Genomic DNA, 16,744 nt, shown 5'->3' with positions numbered 1-16,744 from the left:
GAGCACTACTTTACAACGTCTAAATATTGTCCAGCACAGTGCTCTCAGGACTGCGTTGGGCGCTTTTAGGACTTCTCCAATCCAGAGTCTCTATATCGAAGCACATGATCCTCCATTACATCTTCGTAGGAAATCATTACTGCTCCACTATGCTGCTAAGATCCAGAGTCTTCCATCTCACCCCAGTTGGGAGTATCTTTATAATACTCGGTGGGATTTGTTATATGACAGCAAGCCAAGTGAAAACAGACCTGCTTCACTCAGGATTAAAGAGCTTTCTCAGAGTTGGAATATCAATTTAAGCGATATTTTTCAGGACACAACTGCACCTGTGCCACCTTGGACATACGTTTCTTCCTCCCACGATACACATTTTTTGGAGTGGGGAAAGAATACTGTACCTTCCTTTAATATCAGGCAGTTGCACTTAGCTCACACTACTCTGAACTCCCATGCCTGTAAAGTCTATACTGACGGATCCAAAACAGCTACTGCGGTTGGTGCAGCTGCAGTTTTTCCTTCTCTAACGGTTACTGCCTCACTACCATTAGTCTGCAGCGTCTTCACAGCCGAATTATATGCCATCAAATTAGCACTCAGTAAAATTATTGAACTTTCCATCTCACCTGTCATAATTTACACTGACTCGCTCAGTGCTGTTTCTGCCATAAGGAAGAATTTTTCATCTTCTCATCCTACCTTGAAACACATTCATTCTCAGCTATTTTCCTGCAGTGTGTCTAATCAATCAATCAGTTTTTGCTGGATCCCTGGCCATTCTGGTATTCCGGGAAACGAAAGTGCGGATCTTGCAGCTAAAAATCCTCAACCAGCTGTTCCAGAACATCCTCAGGTTCCTTACACTGATTATAAGCCTGTTATTCGCAAAGCAAGTTACGACAATTGGTCACAGATCTGGAAAAGAAACACCAACAATAAACTTTACCAGATAAAGCAAGAACCAAAGCTGTGGCTCTCAGGCTTTCGACAAAACAGACGAGAGGAAGTAGTACTGGCAAGACTCAGAATTGGACACACTCATCATACTCATCTGTTCCTGCTACTGGGAGAAGATCCACCCCAGTGTTCATCCTGTGACAGTCAACTTACTGTTAGGCATTTCCTCTTTGATTGTCCCCTATATTCAACCATACGGTCAAACACTTTCCAGTCCGTCTCTACGTTGAACCTCTCACATGATTTAACTCATATCCTGGGAAATTAAGCAAACATAAATGAACTTGTAATATTTTTAAAATGTATTGGCCTATATAGGAGTATTTAATTTAACATCAACAGTGTTATATTTCGACTAAATAAACTATGAGCAGACACAATTTGGCCTCAGTAGCCCTTGTGTCGTTAAGCTAAATAACAACAACAACAACAACACAACCCTTTACAGTTCTGTCATTGGGAGGTGATTTGACACCATTCTTTGTAAACCTTAACCACAGTGGGTCACCAGCAACCAATGAGATGTGCCGTTTCCGATATGGGGGCCACTGATACATGGGCTCCCACAATCATGCCCTTTTGAAACTCCGATATATTCACTACATCCCATAACTGCTGCTTTATCACTTTGACTTGCATGACCAGATGCAATTTACTACTGCCCTAGTATGAAGCTGTTCAGCTTTTTTATACTGTGAGTTATGTGGCATACTACATTACGGTGGGGTGGGCACAATTCAGTGATAACTGAGTGTTAAACATATTATAGGGCAATGATTTACATTTTTATTTCAAAGCTTTGTTTTCAGCATACTTTCTAAAAATGAAATTATATGATCATAGTGTGGCCCTAATAGGTTTTTAGTTTGTAATCCAATTTATTCCATACATATACAGTGCATATTATGGTGGGAAAATACTGCAACAGGTATGTTTTTATTTCAGTCCATCTGAGAACAAGACCATGACCACGACCACTTGATTATAAGTGTCAGTCCATGTGAGGAGAGATATTGCTTAGGTATTTTGAGAAGTATTCTTTATTTCAGTCTGCCATCTCACAAAATGGTATCAATCAAATTATAAACACTGCCTTTTTAAAACTCTTGATTATAGTCATATCCAAGCCAAATTGCTGCATGTATGAAGGGTATAATTTTATGTTATTTTAGCCAGTGAGTCATTGATTACTGGAACAACCTCAATGTCAGCCTCAACTACATTGCCTCTGCAGGTAGTTGAGGCTGACAGTGAAGAAATTCGAGGTCTGCCGGATAATTAATTACCGTATTTTCTCGTGTATAAGACACACCTTAATTTTGGGGCTCGAAATTTGAAAAAAAATGTATTACATAAAGTTATTGAACTCAAGTTTTATTCATCATAAAATTCATACAACTCCTGAACACTGTCAAAACTCCCGTCCATTAGCTTGTCCTCATCTGTGTCTGATGATGAATCACTGTCTTCATATATTGCCTCGTCCTCAGTTCCATCTATGGCATTTGAAATGCCACACTTCTTAAATGACTTGACAACGATCTCAATCTTGATATTATCCCAGGATCTTTTCACCCAGTTACAAACTTCTCCTATAATTGGTTTCTTCACTCTTCCTGCTGGTGTCAAATTGTCCCCAGAAGACTTCATCCATTGGTTCCATTCGTCTCTCGTGGCAGCTTTGAAGGGTTTGTTAATGCTGACATCAAGTGATTGGAGCTGGGATGTCAAGCCTCCAGGTATGACGGCAAGTTTTGTTTTTTTCTCTGCAGCAATCTTCTTTGTGTTTTTTGTTATGTATGCCCTGAACTGATCAAGCACCAATAAGGCAGGTTTGCGTAAGAGCCCACCTGGTCTCCTGCTCCAAACTTTCTCAAACCAGATCTTCATCCCATCCTTATCCATCCAACCCATGTCATGAACGTGGACAACCACTCCTCGAGGAATGTCTTCTTTTGGCATTGTTTTGCGTTTGAAAATCAGCATAGGAGGCAGCTTGGTTCTGTCGGCATAACAAGCTAGAACAACTGTATAATGGCTCTTTTCATGTCCACTTGTCTTCACAGTTACAGTTTTCACCCCCTTCTTACCAACAGTTCTGTTACTTGGGACATCAAATTGAAGGGGGACTTCGTCCATATTTGCAGTCTGTCCCAACTCAAACTGATGTTGATGCTGATGATCCATATCTTTAATTCCCTCTCTAAATCAGGCCATTTTGCTGACTTGCCTCTCATGGCCTTCTGCCGTGGCGTTTTCAGTAGGGTTTCTTCTTCCCATAGCCAGTCTTGGATTGTTTTCTCAGTTGGAGGAGGACCAAACTTATGTTCAGCAGCATGATTTCCATTCACTTTTTCAAACTGGATGACTTTTAACTTGAATTCAGCACTGTACGAAAATCTTTTCTGAGCCATTTCTGGGCAGAATGTGGCAAAATGTAACCTAATATACCGATAACAAGTGCGAAACAATGAGCTCAAAGACAACAAGTGCGAAAAAGCGGGAAATGCAAGTAAAAAAAAAATCTACAACCACTGTATAACACGCACCCAGTTTTTAAACCCCAAATTTTTCGAAAAAGGGTGCATCTTATAAATGAGGAAATACGGTACCTTTATTAGGAGAGAATTGCATAATTTGTTGTTGCTTGTTTTTCTACTCCCCCCCCTTTTTTTTTTTTTTTTGCCAGTGCATCAAAAGGCTGTGGCTTTCTTGCGCTATTTGGCTAATACTAATATATGGTGGGAGGGTGCTTATTTTAATTTGCTATCCTCAAATAAGGTGGCTGACATTCAGATAATAAGTGGCACCCATTTTGGGATCTTGTATTTACAGTCTTGTCCATATCAAATTTACAATACATCTGAGGGTGTGCTAGGAGGTGTCTTTATTTTGATATGCCATCCTAAAATAATATTGAAATAGGTCTCTTTATTTGGCATGTTGAAAGTTGATTCTATTAGTTTTATTTACAGCTTGTTTTAAATTGTGAGCATTTCACCTCATTACTTACTGTTTTGCTCGAGCAGTCTAAAATTGGAGCTAATTGCTTAGTCAACTACAAATTTAGCAATAACAATAAAAATATGTTTTTTACTAAATGACCTGCTTATGAGAATAAATGTTTGAAAAATATCTGTAACAAGTAATCTTAGCACAAACACATTACACACATTAAAGATGAATTTCATGGTAAGTAACTAATCTCAATGCATTGTCCCATAGTTATCCTTACTGCTTATACAAATCTCCCTCCCTCCCCAAAAGAAGTATAAGGTATATTCTGAATGATAACTAATTTGTCTATTGCCCATTTCTCATTAGCAGTTATATCCAATCTACACAGATATGTGAACAGCCCACCAATGTTTATGTGTATATATATATATATATATATATCCTTTATTTTTAAGCCATCTGCTGCTCAACAAATGTTAACTTTGGATAAAACAAAGGAGGTTGCTGAAAACAAGACTGAGGAAACAGGAACCAAACCAAATCTAAATGATAACTTTGGACTGAGACTTGATCAATATTCCAAAAAGAATGCATATTTGAAAGTGAGTGGACATTTTATACTAGTATGTTACTTATTCAGTTTTAAATATGTCTTTATTACAGTTTCTTTAAAATTATTTCTATGTGTTTTTAAAGTATTTCATAAATTATTTCTCATAGAACAAAGCAGCAGCAACAGTATCCAGGGAGTGGACAGAACAAGAAACTCTGCTTTTGCTTGAAGCTTTGGAAATGTATAAGGATGACTGGAATAAAGTCTGTGAACATGTTGGTAGTCGTACACAAGATGAATGTATCCTTCATTTCTTAAGACTTCCAATTGAGGACCCATATCTCGATGATCCAGGAGCAGGAGGAGGAGCATTGGGTATATATATATATATATATATATATATATATATATATATATTATATATATTGAATATTCTAACTTTATATTTTTTATATTTTAGAACTTTAGTATTACATTATATTTTTAAAAATATATATCATTAATTCTTTTTTTTTTTTTTCTAATGGAAAAACAACTTTAAGAAATCTATATATGGTGTTTGGGCCACATCGGGATAGTGCATTTTGGCCCGATTAAGTGGCTGCCCCAATTATGCGAAGTTTCATGTAAATAGTTAAAAATACAGTGGACTCCCGCTTTACGATTGATTCTCTGTATGATCAAATCACGTTATGATGGACTCACCATAGTAAAGTACCGTTCACTATATGATATGTAGTAAGTGCCGGTCATTGTGATCACGTTTGTGAATTGAATTTTAATACTATTAAACAGCAATTATAATAAGCGAAAATAGGAGGAATATTATCCACAGGCTATAAAAGTAAAGATATAAAGCACAGATTTACACTTTATTAATTTACCAATCAAAAAAATTAAATTATATGAAAATCAGAAGAATATTTTCCACAAGTTTGCAAAATAAAAATAAATTTATGCTTATGTGCATAGCTTAATTAATATGTACTGTAATGTGTACATACTAATTAGTTGATATTTCTGTTCACTGACATTTGGGGGGGGGACTAAAATTTAAAACAGTAAAAAAGATAAGCAGTCAATAAGAACATGGCATGCAAAAGTTGCAACTAACATGATACACACAAGTTGTAACAAGCTTAAAAAATAGGAATGAAGAGAAAATTCTGAAAATTTATTTGTTTTTTATATGATTGAAGATTTCATGGAAGGGAAAACACATTTCACCATAATAACGTAAAAACCCACAGAATTCCGGTTCTCGGTATTATCGCAAATTCAATAAGATCAAGTTTACTATCCGTCTGTAATAGATTGCACTAACAGAAAAGCCCAATAAACCAGAAACTAATTGTTTTTATTGTTTTATGATTGTGACTGCCAGAAATCTGGCTGGACCACATGGTATGGTCGGAGACAATTGTAGGGTAATCGCGAGTGCTGCTGTCTCCTGCCGTGATTAAATGGCATGTTTTTCCAATTAAGCGTAGAAAGCCCTGGTTATTTTTTCGATTAGGTTCTGTTTTTTTAAAATTTGTCCCAAATAAATGGCTGCCCCGATTAACTGGTGGCCCAAATAACTGGAATCCACTGTATATAAAACGCTAAGGTATGCTGCTCAATTTTTTTTTTATATGGAAGACGACAATGGGGATGGTGATGACCATGAAGGTGATAATTTTTTTTTATTGCTTACAAAATTAATACTCTATATATTCACCAAAAAAAAAAATCATTACAAAAAAATCGAGAAAAAAAATATTGATATTGTAAAAAAGTAGGTTTATCAAAAAAAATTAAAACAAAAAATAATTTTAAAAAATTAAAAAAGAAAGACAAAAAAACATAATCAATTTAAGTTTTAAGAAGTGTAAAAATGGCTGAACAGTGTATAAGAACTTTGAGAAAATATAGAAGAAATGCTAATGAAACATTAGAGAAGAGATCTAATAGATTAAGAGACCGAAACGAGACTCTATAACTATGAAGACACACAGAAAACATTGAAGAAAGACAAAGCAAGATTGGAAATGAAAAGATGGACAAAATGCCATGGGACTAATCAAATAGAAGTTAAATTAAATCACTGTCTGGAAATGGTCCATACTGTTTTAGAATACATGGCCAGATTTACCATTTGGTCTCACTGCTATATCAAATGCGACAAATAAGCCAGGATATGGACAACTTTATATTTTCGATTCTGCTGAAGCAACAACAAAACTGCTTGAAAAACAGTCAAACCAAGGGTGTAATGCAATAATTGGACAAGATGCTGTGACAAGTTAACCCATTTGCTGAGTCATATAAACAAATGCATCAAATAGCCCAGTCAATCCAATAATGAATGTTACCAATGATATAATGAAATTATATCATCACGAAACAAGAATGGAGACACTATGATGTATCTTTTGCTATTCCCATGCAGAGAGGGTGGTTGGCACGAGGAACTACAACACATAGAAGAGAGAAGAACTGCAAAATGTATTAGAGTAACACAGTTACAATTCTTTGCTTATATATAGACTTGGGTTGAGACCTGGTTTTAGCCTAATTCATAGCAGTGGGAAATTATTTCAGCAATACATTGTAGATGCCTGTGTGAAGACTGAAGGATCTAGATTAAACTATTTACGCCATAATCAGAAAGATCTATGAGTGGAAATGTACCATGGACTATTGGATGCAGTAGAAGCAAGAGTTCAGAACCAAAACTTGAGAGCAGGGAAGATGATAATTCTGCCTTCGACTTTCCAAGGCAGCCCAAAGTACATGCAACAAAACTATCAAGATGCTATGGCAATTGTATGAAAGTTTGGGAGACCTGATCTATTCATTACATTTACTTGCAACCAACTTACATTACAATTTACAGAAACAACAAACAAAATCCTGCCTGGCCTGAGATTGTGAATGCAATGGAAGGAAAGCAACGACCTGAACACAGACCAGCCATAACTGTGTGAGTGTTCAAAATAAAATTTGCAGAACTGCTTGACAACATTCTCAAGTGGAATCTTTTTTGGTACTGTGATAGCCTTCATCTACGTGATAGAGTTCCAGAAACGTGGACTACCACATGCACACATACTCCTCACTCTGTCTACATATTCTAAAATACGCACAAAGGATGACATTGACAGAGTCCTGAGTGCAGAGCTACCATGGTTAAGAACAAATCAAAGGTTGTTTGAAATCATCACAAAGTGCATGCCACATGGTCCCTGCGGGGCACTCAATGTACAATCTCCGTGCATGAAAGGTGTATGCAGTAAGGGATTTCCGAAAGAGTTCAGTGATACAACAGAAGAGAATGTTAATGGCTATCCTATATATAAGAGAAGAGAAAAGAGAAGGACCTGCTGTTAAAGTAGGAAAGTATGACATGGACAATAGTTGGATTGTACCTTATAATCCATGGTTGTTGAAGAAATTCAGTGCACACATTAATGTGGAAGTGTGTGCCTCCACGAAGAGTGTAAAGTACCTCTATAAATATGTTTCATGATGTGGTGTCTTTACAATTACAGAGGGAAGGTACCGATGGTAGTTTGGTCTTTGATGAGATTCAAACTTTCTTAGATTGACAGTACGTTAGTGCACCTGAAGCAATGTGGCGTTTGAACGAGTTTCCGTTATCGTAGAAGTCGCACTCCATTATAAGATTGGCAGTGTACCTACCTGATCAACAGCAAATGATCTTCCAAGAGGGCAGAGAAGAGGAGGCCTTGCAGCTGGAAATGTCTACAATGACCATGCTTGAGGCATGATTTGAATTAAAGAGAACCGATGTACAAGCAATTCAACTCAGTTACGCAGAGATACCAAAGTACTATGAATTTGAGAAAAAAATTGGGCAAATAGAAATGTAGGCAAAGAGGTGTAGATGGTGTTATTGGACATATGCCTGTTGTAAGTGTTCAAGATGGTGAGTACTACTATCTACCCTTACTTCTTACAGGAGTTACAAGTTTTGAGCATTTACGAACAGTCAATGGACAAATGTGTGAAACATTTCAGCAAGCTTGTAGAGAACATGGACTTTTGAAAGGAGAGTTAGTTTGATAAGGTTCTGTCATTCCCCTCCTTGAATAACTTCTAGTGTGTGAATGTAGATGCAAAATACTCATTCAGTTTATCAGCTACATGAGCTGATATCTATAGTCAAGCCATCTATGTTAAGTAGACTAATCTGCTTCATCCCTTTTCTTTTAGAGTTTATATAAGTAAAGAATTGTTTTGCTGTTTTTCTTTACAACCTTTGCCAAAGATTTCTCATAATCTGCTTTCGCTTGCCTAACCTCCTTTGTGACTTGATTATAGAGTAGCTTATATCTGCCATAGGTTTCTGTGTCGCCTGATAATTTCTATGCATCTCGTTCATTTTTCTTCTCTGCCATGAGCCTCATTAATTCATCTGACATACATTTAGGCCTAAACCCTGAACAGTATCTCTTAGTTGGTATGAAAAGCCTAGTAGCCTCTAAGATTAAGTCCCTGAAGGCTTCCCATTTAGAATTCACCATTGGTAACATCATCAGTTGATCCCACTGTATAGAATTTAAAACTGTCTGATATTCCTGTAGTTACCTGTACGAAAGCAAAAGCCCTTCCCTTTACCCTTGATGGTAGTTATATCTTTAAGTAATTCCCACATCAGTACATTGTGATCACTGTCACCCAGTGATTCCTTTATCAGCAAATTCTGAATGCATGAATAATCATATCTGATAATCAGATCAAGATTATTACTCCCTCTGGTTGCCTCTCGAACAAGTTGCTGTAGAAAACAGTCATCCAATAAATCCCCAAAAAGTCTTGCTGGTGTGCTAGTGACCAATCCACAAGTTCCAGTCAATATCTGGAAAGTTATAATCCCCCATTATAAGACATTCTGATTTACTGGCCCACTCTGTTTCTGTGCACAATTGCTCATTGTACTCATGAGATTCGTTAGGCGTGTACACACACCTACTCTCATTTTCCCTTTCCCAGTGCTTATGTCACACCACAGTGACTCAACATTGCATTGTCAAACAATGTCAATTGGATGCACTTCCTTTGATTTTGTGTTTCTTAACTAACAGCATAACCCCTCCTCCCTTCCTGTCCTGTCTATCCTTTCTGTACTCCCCAAATTCCAATTCTGCACTGCTTATATCTGTGTGACACCACGTCTCTGATATCCCAACAATATCTGCCTTTGATGTCTTGATCAGCATTTCAAACTCATCAAATTTAATAATCATACTTCTACATGCAAGTATACATGCACCTGTTCCTACTCTTAGTTACCTTAACAGCCCATGTATTTACTTGTTTCACTACAACTCCCAGCAGTCCTGGAAATCCCCAGCACTTCACTTTCCAGGCTGCTGCTCATTATAATAGAAGCAGTGCAAGAATCACTTTTGCCTCTGCCTGCGGCTACTGTTAATCTTTTAGTCTGTGTAAACCCCCCCCCCCCCAAGCTAGCAATTTTCTAACCCACCTAACACTGCCTCAACATCAGCAAATAGTCTTGCACCTTTTCTATTTAAGTATACCCCATCCCTGTAGAAGCAGTCTCTCTCTGGTTAACAAGCACAGACCAGGCTGAAAAAAATTCTACCCCACGAGCCTTGCACATTCTCTCCAGGGCCAAATTGATCGAAAAGGCTCCCATCATATACTCCCTCCTATCGTGTCTGGGCAGAATTGCAGACACTTTCAAATTCAATCCTAGCTTGCAACTTTTTTTCAACATTGCCCTTTACTTGTTGAGTAAATCTGCAGATCTCTTACTCTTATCGTCATTTGTGCCAACATGTACAACATCACCTTTTGTGCCCTGAAAAGATATTTGCATGCCCTACAACGTCATCAGATTTTGTCCCTGGCAGATGTACCCTGGTCCTGTTCCATCTATCCTTTTTGCATAATGTATTCGTCTCCCTGACAATCGAGTCCCCAACAATAACTAGTTCCTGTGGGACCAGTGCATTCTGCCTTCGAGATTGCCTCTGTATTGCCTGCACAGGAGTGTGCTCTAGTATTGAGTTGGGCACCGGAGAGCTTGATGGACCCTCATATTATTTTCTTAGAGTGCATCTGTCTTACACCTCGAACTCACATAGATGCCCATCAGAATGCTGAGTTGGTGCCTAATTTCTTGGTACTCTAGGTACCTAGCACACACAAAGATATCCTCCTTGGCTAGATCATGTCCTTTTCCAGAAATGTCCAAAAACATTTCAGCATCTACCTCCTGCTACCACAACCACCATGATGGCACACGCACTCGACATCCCGAGGATGAAGTTCCTGATTGTGGAAAAGAGGCTGGTCTTCACAGCCAAACTCATCACAGGCCAGATATCATCTCCAAATATTTGGAACGCTTGCTCTTGGAGGATCACGCAGATAAGCCTAAGGTCGGTACCAGCACTTGTGGCTCACCATAACAGGCTTGTACTCACTGAGAGATTTCTCCCCAAGCAGATTCTTGCCACCCTGAACTGTGTGGATGCTGACGTTGACTGCATAATAAGCAATAAGCAGGACAGACACAACTTTATCAAAGCCCTTGAACCCTGAATCACTGCTAAGTTGTATTTGTTTTTCTGTATTTGTGTTCAGCTCTGTGTTTTTATGCTGTATTTGTATTTCTTTTTGCATTTGTAATCTGTATTTTGTAGCCTTTTGTATTTCTACACTGTACTTATTCTGCTTTTCTCTAACTGCTGTATGTGAACCCCTGGTGCTTGATACCATGATGGGATATTGTGCTGTAACTTTACTTCACAATGAAGATTTATTTATTTATTTCACTCACTTTCTGAGATTGTGATGTGTTGGAAAGAATCACCCCTTCGTTTCTACCCCGAGCCACAGCACTCCTGCTACTCTGTGATCTTTGCTTTGCACCTTTATTCTGGGTCATGATTTCCATTTAAATGCAATTTAATTAAAATTAAATTTAATAAGATTAATAAATTTTATTGATTAATTGATGATAGTGTACTAAGCTGACAGATTCCTAATACAATGCTACATATTGTGTTATCTAGTTTTACTTTATACCTTACACTATCGGTTTGAGATATACGCTACGCTATTTCCTATCAATCTATACTACAGTGTGGCAAGTTCAACAATATTGCCGCCAACACCGTGGCGAGTCATAAATTACAACAATCACCAGTTAAATTTAAAAAATAAGCTAACGAATGCTACTATTCCTATTTGATATCTTTGTAGAACACAATGTAGTGTGTTAATTAATGAAGAATATTGTAAAAATAAAACTACTTATCGTTTTTATCAGCAGAAAATGAATTGACTGTTCACCTCCGTGATCCCAGCACCCTTAATGAGAGCATCATTAGACTCCAACACTGCTATTGTATCCTCAATCCACAAAGATGGTGCTAAATAGAAGTTAGATAACTGTAGACCAACATGTATGACTTCTGTGTTCTGTGATAGGGAAGATCGTGGACACTGTGGTGAAAGGTGTAATTCAGGATCATCTTGACAAGAATGGTATTTTGAATATTTCCTATGTGGCTTTGGCTTGTTCAGAGTGGGTCAGTGTTATAAACAGTGTTGGGTCCCCTACTATTTCTCATTTTCATAAATGGTATTGATATTTACCAAGAACTGCGAATGCCTCTTCAAACAGGGTATCCAAGGAAAATTGTCAAAGTTCGCTGATGATTTGAAGGTGAGTAGGGTGATTGACAAACCAAAGGATTTATCCTTAAAGCCACAAATGTATTCATACCACTGGTCATTACTGTGAAATGCCAAAATTAATGATTGGTGAGGTTAATTGTTTAATTGACAAAATAAACAAGCGTGGGACAGACAATCATAGGTTTCTGATTCAAGCCTCCAGGATGCTTTATATGGTATGAAAAATGGCAAATAAAGTTTAATGCTTCTAAAAGTAAGGTTATTGGAGAACAAAAATCCTGGAGTCACATATAAGCTAGGGGGTGAGAGGAGCTAAAAGTGGTTTATGATGAAAATGATTTAGGTGTTATGATTTAGCCTGATATGAAATTCCATGCAGTGGAAACAAGTGTTCAGGAAGTAGCATGGTATTTTGTCAATGATATATAGGATCTTTGCCAGGGAGAAGGACATTGTTATCCCTCTGTACACATTTTGAATTGTATTTGGGTCTGGAGACTGCATCTAAAATAAGGCCTAGAACTTCTGGAGAGGCATTAGCAAAGGCGCATGATGCAAGAAAGCAAGCTTATATAGCATCAGCCAAAAAAATCCCCCTTATTTCACCCATCCACTCGCTCCAAATGTTTGTCAAGTTCTGCCTTGAATCTATTTAAGCTATCAACTTCTACAACTACAGATGGAAGTTTGTTCCAGCAATCAACCACCCGCTGGCTAAAGACAAACTTTCGCACATCTATTTCGCACACCCGTCTTTCTTCAATTTAAATTAATTTACCCTCTCAGGTGATTATTCTGAGCAAGAGGAAGAATTCCATCAGCATTGAGCATGCTCAAACCATTCAAGGCTTTATACATCTCAATCAGATCACCTCTCAGGTGCCTAGTCTCCAGACACTGTAATTTGCAAAACGTGAGTCTTTCTTCATAAGAGCAACCCTTTGTTCCATTCACTAATCTTGTTGCCCTTCTCTGTACTCGTTCCAACAGCTCTACATCCTTCTTAAAATGAGGCCTCCAGACCTGTATACAGTACCCCAGGTGTGGCCTGACCATTGCCTTGTGTAACGGGATAATCACCTCCCTGTCCCTGCTAGCAAAATTCCTATACATCATTGACAAGACTCCATGACCTGCCCTGGTTGCCCGTCTGCACTGCTCAGTGAACTTCATATTGACTGCACAATTACCCCCAGGTCTTTTTCAAGTCCCTGTGTGTAGTACCACACAGTTGGTACATTTCTCTTCAGTTATTGCTACCCATATACAGTATTTTGCATTTGTCAATGTTAAACTTCAGTTGCCACTTCTCTGGCCACTTTCCCAACTTACCTTTGCTCTCGGGATCAACTATATGCAGTCTACCCCTTTTGCTGTTCAGTGGAAGTGAAAGGTAGTGGCTAATAGGGTACTTTCATTTGTCATCTTGTCACTTTTCTTTACCCGCGACAAATTTCCTAGCCCACTGCATGCAGTTTGAGATCATGATGATGGTGTGGTACACTTTACTAATGAATATAATCTATAGCGCACCGGTTTTCAACCTTTTTTAATACTTCTACCACCAAAAGCAAAATTGAAAAATTTTGGTACCACTCATTAAAATATGTATTTGTATTAAGAGGGTAAGTCAAGAATGTTCGCATAATAAAGCATTAGCATTAGCATTAGTAGAGGCATATGATGCAAGAAAGCAAGCTTATTCAGCATCGCCAAAAAAAAAAAAAAAAAAAACACCACTCCCATTTCACCCCTCCGTTCGCTCGAAATACCTGTCCAGTTGAGCCTTAAATTTGTTTAGGCTATCAACTTCAACAACAAGTGATGGAAGTCGGTTCCACTAACCAACCACCCGCTGGCCAAAGGCAAATTTCCGCACATCTATCCGACATCCGTCTTTCCTCAATTTGAATTTATGCACTCTGAGCTGATTATTCTGAGCAAGATGAAGAATCCCATTGGCATTGAGCACGCTCAAACCATTCAAAGCCTTATACACCTCTATCAGATCACCTCGCCGGAGCCTAGTCTCCAGACTCTGTAATTTGCAAAACTTAAGCCTTTCTTCGTAAGAGCAACCCTTTGTTCCATTCACTAATCTTGTTGCCCTTCTCTGTACCCGTTCCAGCAGCTCTACATCCTTCTTGAAATGAGCCCTCCAGACCTGTATACAGTACTCAAGATGTGGCCTAACCATTGCCTTATACAAGGGAATAATCACCTCCTTATCCCTGCTAGAAAAATTCCTGTATATCATTGACAAGACACCATGAGCTACTCTTGCAGCTCGTCTGCACTGCTCAGAGAATTTCATATCTGCCTGCACAATTACCCCCAGGTCCTTTTCATTCTCCACCACTGTCAGTGTAGTACCGCAGAGTTGATACGTTGCTCTGGGGTTACTGTTTCCCATATGTAGTACTTTACATTTGTCAATGTTAAACTTCATTTGCCACCTCTCAGCCCATCTGTTCAACCTTTCCAGATCCTGTTGCAGCAGCATAGCGTCAATGGTGTCCTTAACAACCCTGCCAACCTTTGTATCATCTGCAAACTTGGACATTAAACTTGATATCCCATCATCAATATCATTCATAAACACCGAAAACAACAACGGACCCAACACTGAACCCTGAGGAACTCCACTAATAACATTAGTCCACGTTGAGCAGTGTCCATTGATTACCACTCTCTGTCTTCTGCCACTCAACCATCCCCTTATCCATAGCAGCAATTTGCCTCCAATGCCACACTGCTCCAATTTGTGCAGCAGTCTTCCATGTGCAACAGTATCAAAAGCCTTGCTAAGATCCAAATATATAATATCAAAGTTATTCCCTGCATCCAGTTCTTTTGTGACTACATCATAGTATCCAATCAAATTGGTCAGGCAAGACCTGCCCTTAACAAAACCATGCTGCGTCTGAGCTATAACTGAATTCTTGTCTAGATGATCCTGCAGTGCTTCTTTAACCAGTGCCTCCATTAATTTACCTGGAACAGAAGTTAAACTAACAGGTCTATAATTACTTGTGTCAGCCTTTGATCCTCCTTTGTGAATTGGGGTTACATTTGCACATCTCCAGTCTATGGGTACCTCCCCTGAGTCCAAAGAAGCTCTCATAATTATGGCTAAGGGTTTGCTTACTTCCTTTGCTGCCTCCTTTAATATAACTGGATAGATCCCATCCACCCCAGGTGCCTTTTTTATGTTTATCCTCAACAATCTCTCCTCCACTTTACTCTCAGTTATTACAAAATCATCCAGCTCACTGCCAATGTTTACTTTATCTACATCATTCTCCTTCCTGAATAACTCCTCATGCGTGAATGTAGATGCAAAATACTCGTTTAGATTGTTAGCCACCTGAGCAGGATCCTCAACTGTTGAACCATCAATATCCAGTGGACCAATCTGACTCATCCCTTTCCTTCTTGATTTTAAATAGGTAAAGAACTCTTCTGTTTTTCTTTGCATCCTTTGCCAAGGATTTTTCGTAGTCTGCCTTTGCCTGCCTAATCTCCTTTGTGACTTGGTTACAGACCAACTTATATCTATCATAGGCTTCCATGTCACCCATTAATTTGTATGTATCCCATGCATTTTTCTTCTCTGCCACATGTCTCATTAGTTCATCTGACAACCATTTAGGCTTGAACCTTGAACAAGATTTCTTAGTTGGTATGTAAAGCCTGGTAGCCTCCAAGATTAGTTCCTTGAATGCTTCCCATTTTGAGTTTGCTGTTGGTAACATCATCAGTTGGTCCCACTGTATAAAATTTAAATACTGTCTCAGACCATCATAGTTGCCTTTACGAAAACAAAAACCCTTCCCTTTACCTCTGATGGTAGTTACCTCCTTGAGTAAATCCCACTTCAACACACTGTGATCACTGCCACCTAGTGGTTCATTTATCTGCAGATTCTTAATGCATGAAGAATCACTACTGATAATCAGATCAAGAGTATTGCTCCCTCTTGTTGCCTCACGAACATGCTGATGTAGAACACAATCATCCAATAAATCCACAAAAGCCTTGCTAGTGTGCGAGTGACCAACCCACAAATTCCAGTCAATATCTGGGAAATTAAAATCCCCCATTATAAGACTCTCTGATTTACTGGCCCACTCTATTTCCCTGTACAATATCTTATTATACTCATCAGAGTCATTAGGCCTATAGCACACTCCTACTCTCAATTTTGATTTCCCTATGCTTATGTCACACCAAACTGACTCGACACTGCCCTGTCCATCGATGTCGACTGGCTTCACTTCCTTGAACTTTGTGTTTCCTAACTAATAGCATAACCCCTCCTCCCCTCCTGTCCTGTCTATCCTTTCTATACACATTGTATTCCCCAAATTCCAGTTCCGCATTCCTCATATCTGTGTGACACCACGTCTCTGATATCCCAACAATATCTGCCTTTGATGTTTTGAGCAATACCTCAAATTCATCAAATTTATTTACCAAACTCCTAGCATTGGTGTACACGCAGGTATACATGCACCTGTTCCTATTCTTGTCTACCCTAACACAACCCATGTGTTTACTTGTACCGCAATGACTCCCAGCAGTCTCTGAAATATC

At 38.6% G+C, this 16,744-nt stretch overlaps 1 protein-coding gene across 1 annotated transcript in view; it reads left to right on the top strand.

The window, feature by feature from the left end:
- mor (SWI/SNF- related protein mor) overlaps positions 1-16,744 on the top strand; it is a 385,701-nt gene that overhangs the window by 238,575 nt on the left and 130,382 nt on the right. The window contains exons 18-19 of the mRNA XM_090390116.1: positions 4,371-4,517; positions 4,636-4,843. Of these exons, the coding sequence (XP_090246242.1) occupies positions 4,371-4,517; positions 4,636-4,843 (355 nt within the window). The remainder of the gene's footprint in view (positions 1-4,370; positions 4,518-4,635; positions 4,844-16,744) is intronic.

Source organism: Mastigoproctus giganteus, chromosome 2, assembly GCF_048544385.1.
Source record: "Mastigoproctus giganteus isolate SK-2022 chromosome 2, ASM4854438v1, whole genome shotgun sequence".
NCBI classification, from domain to species: Eukaryota; Metazoa; Arthropoda; class Arachnida; order Uropygi; family Thelyphonidae; genus Mastigoproctus; species Mastigoproctus giganteus.
Note: the sequence above shows the minus strand (reverse complement) of the source record. Positions and strands in the feature narration are given on the sequence as shown.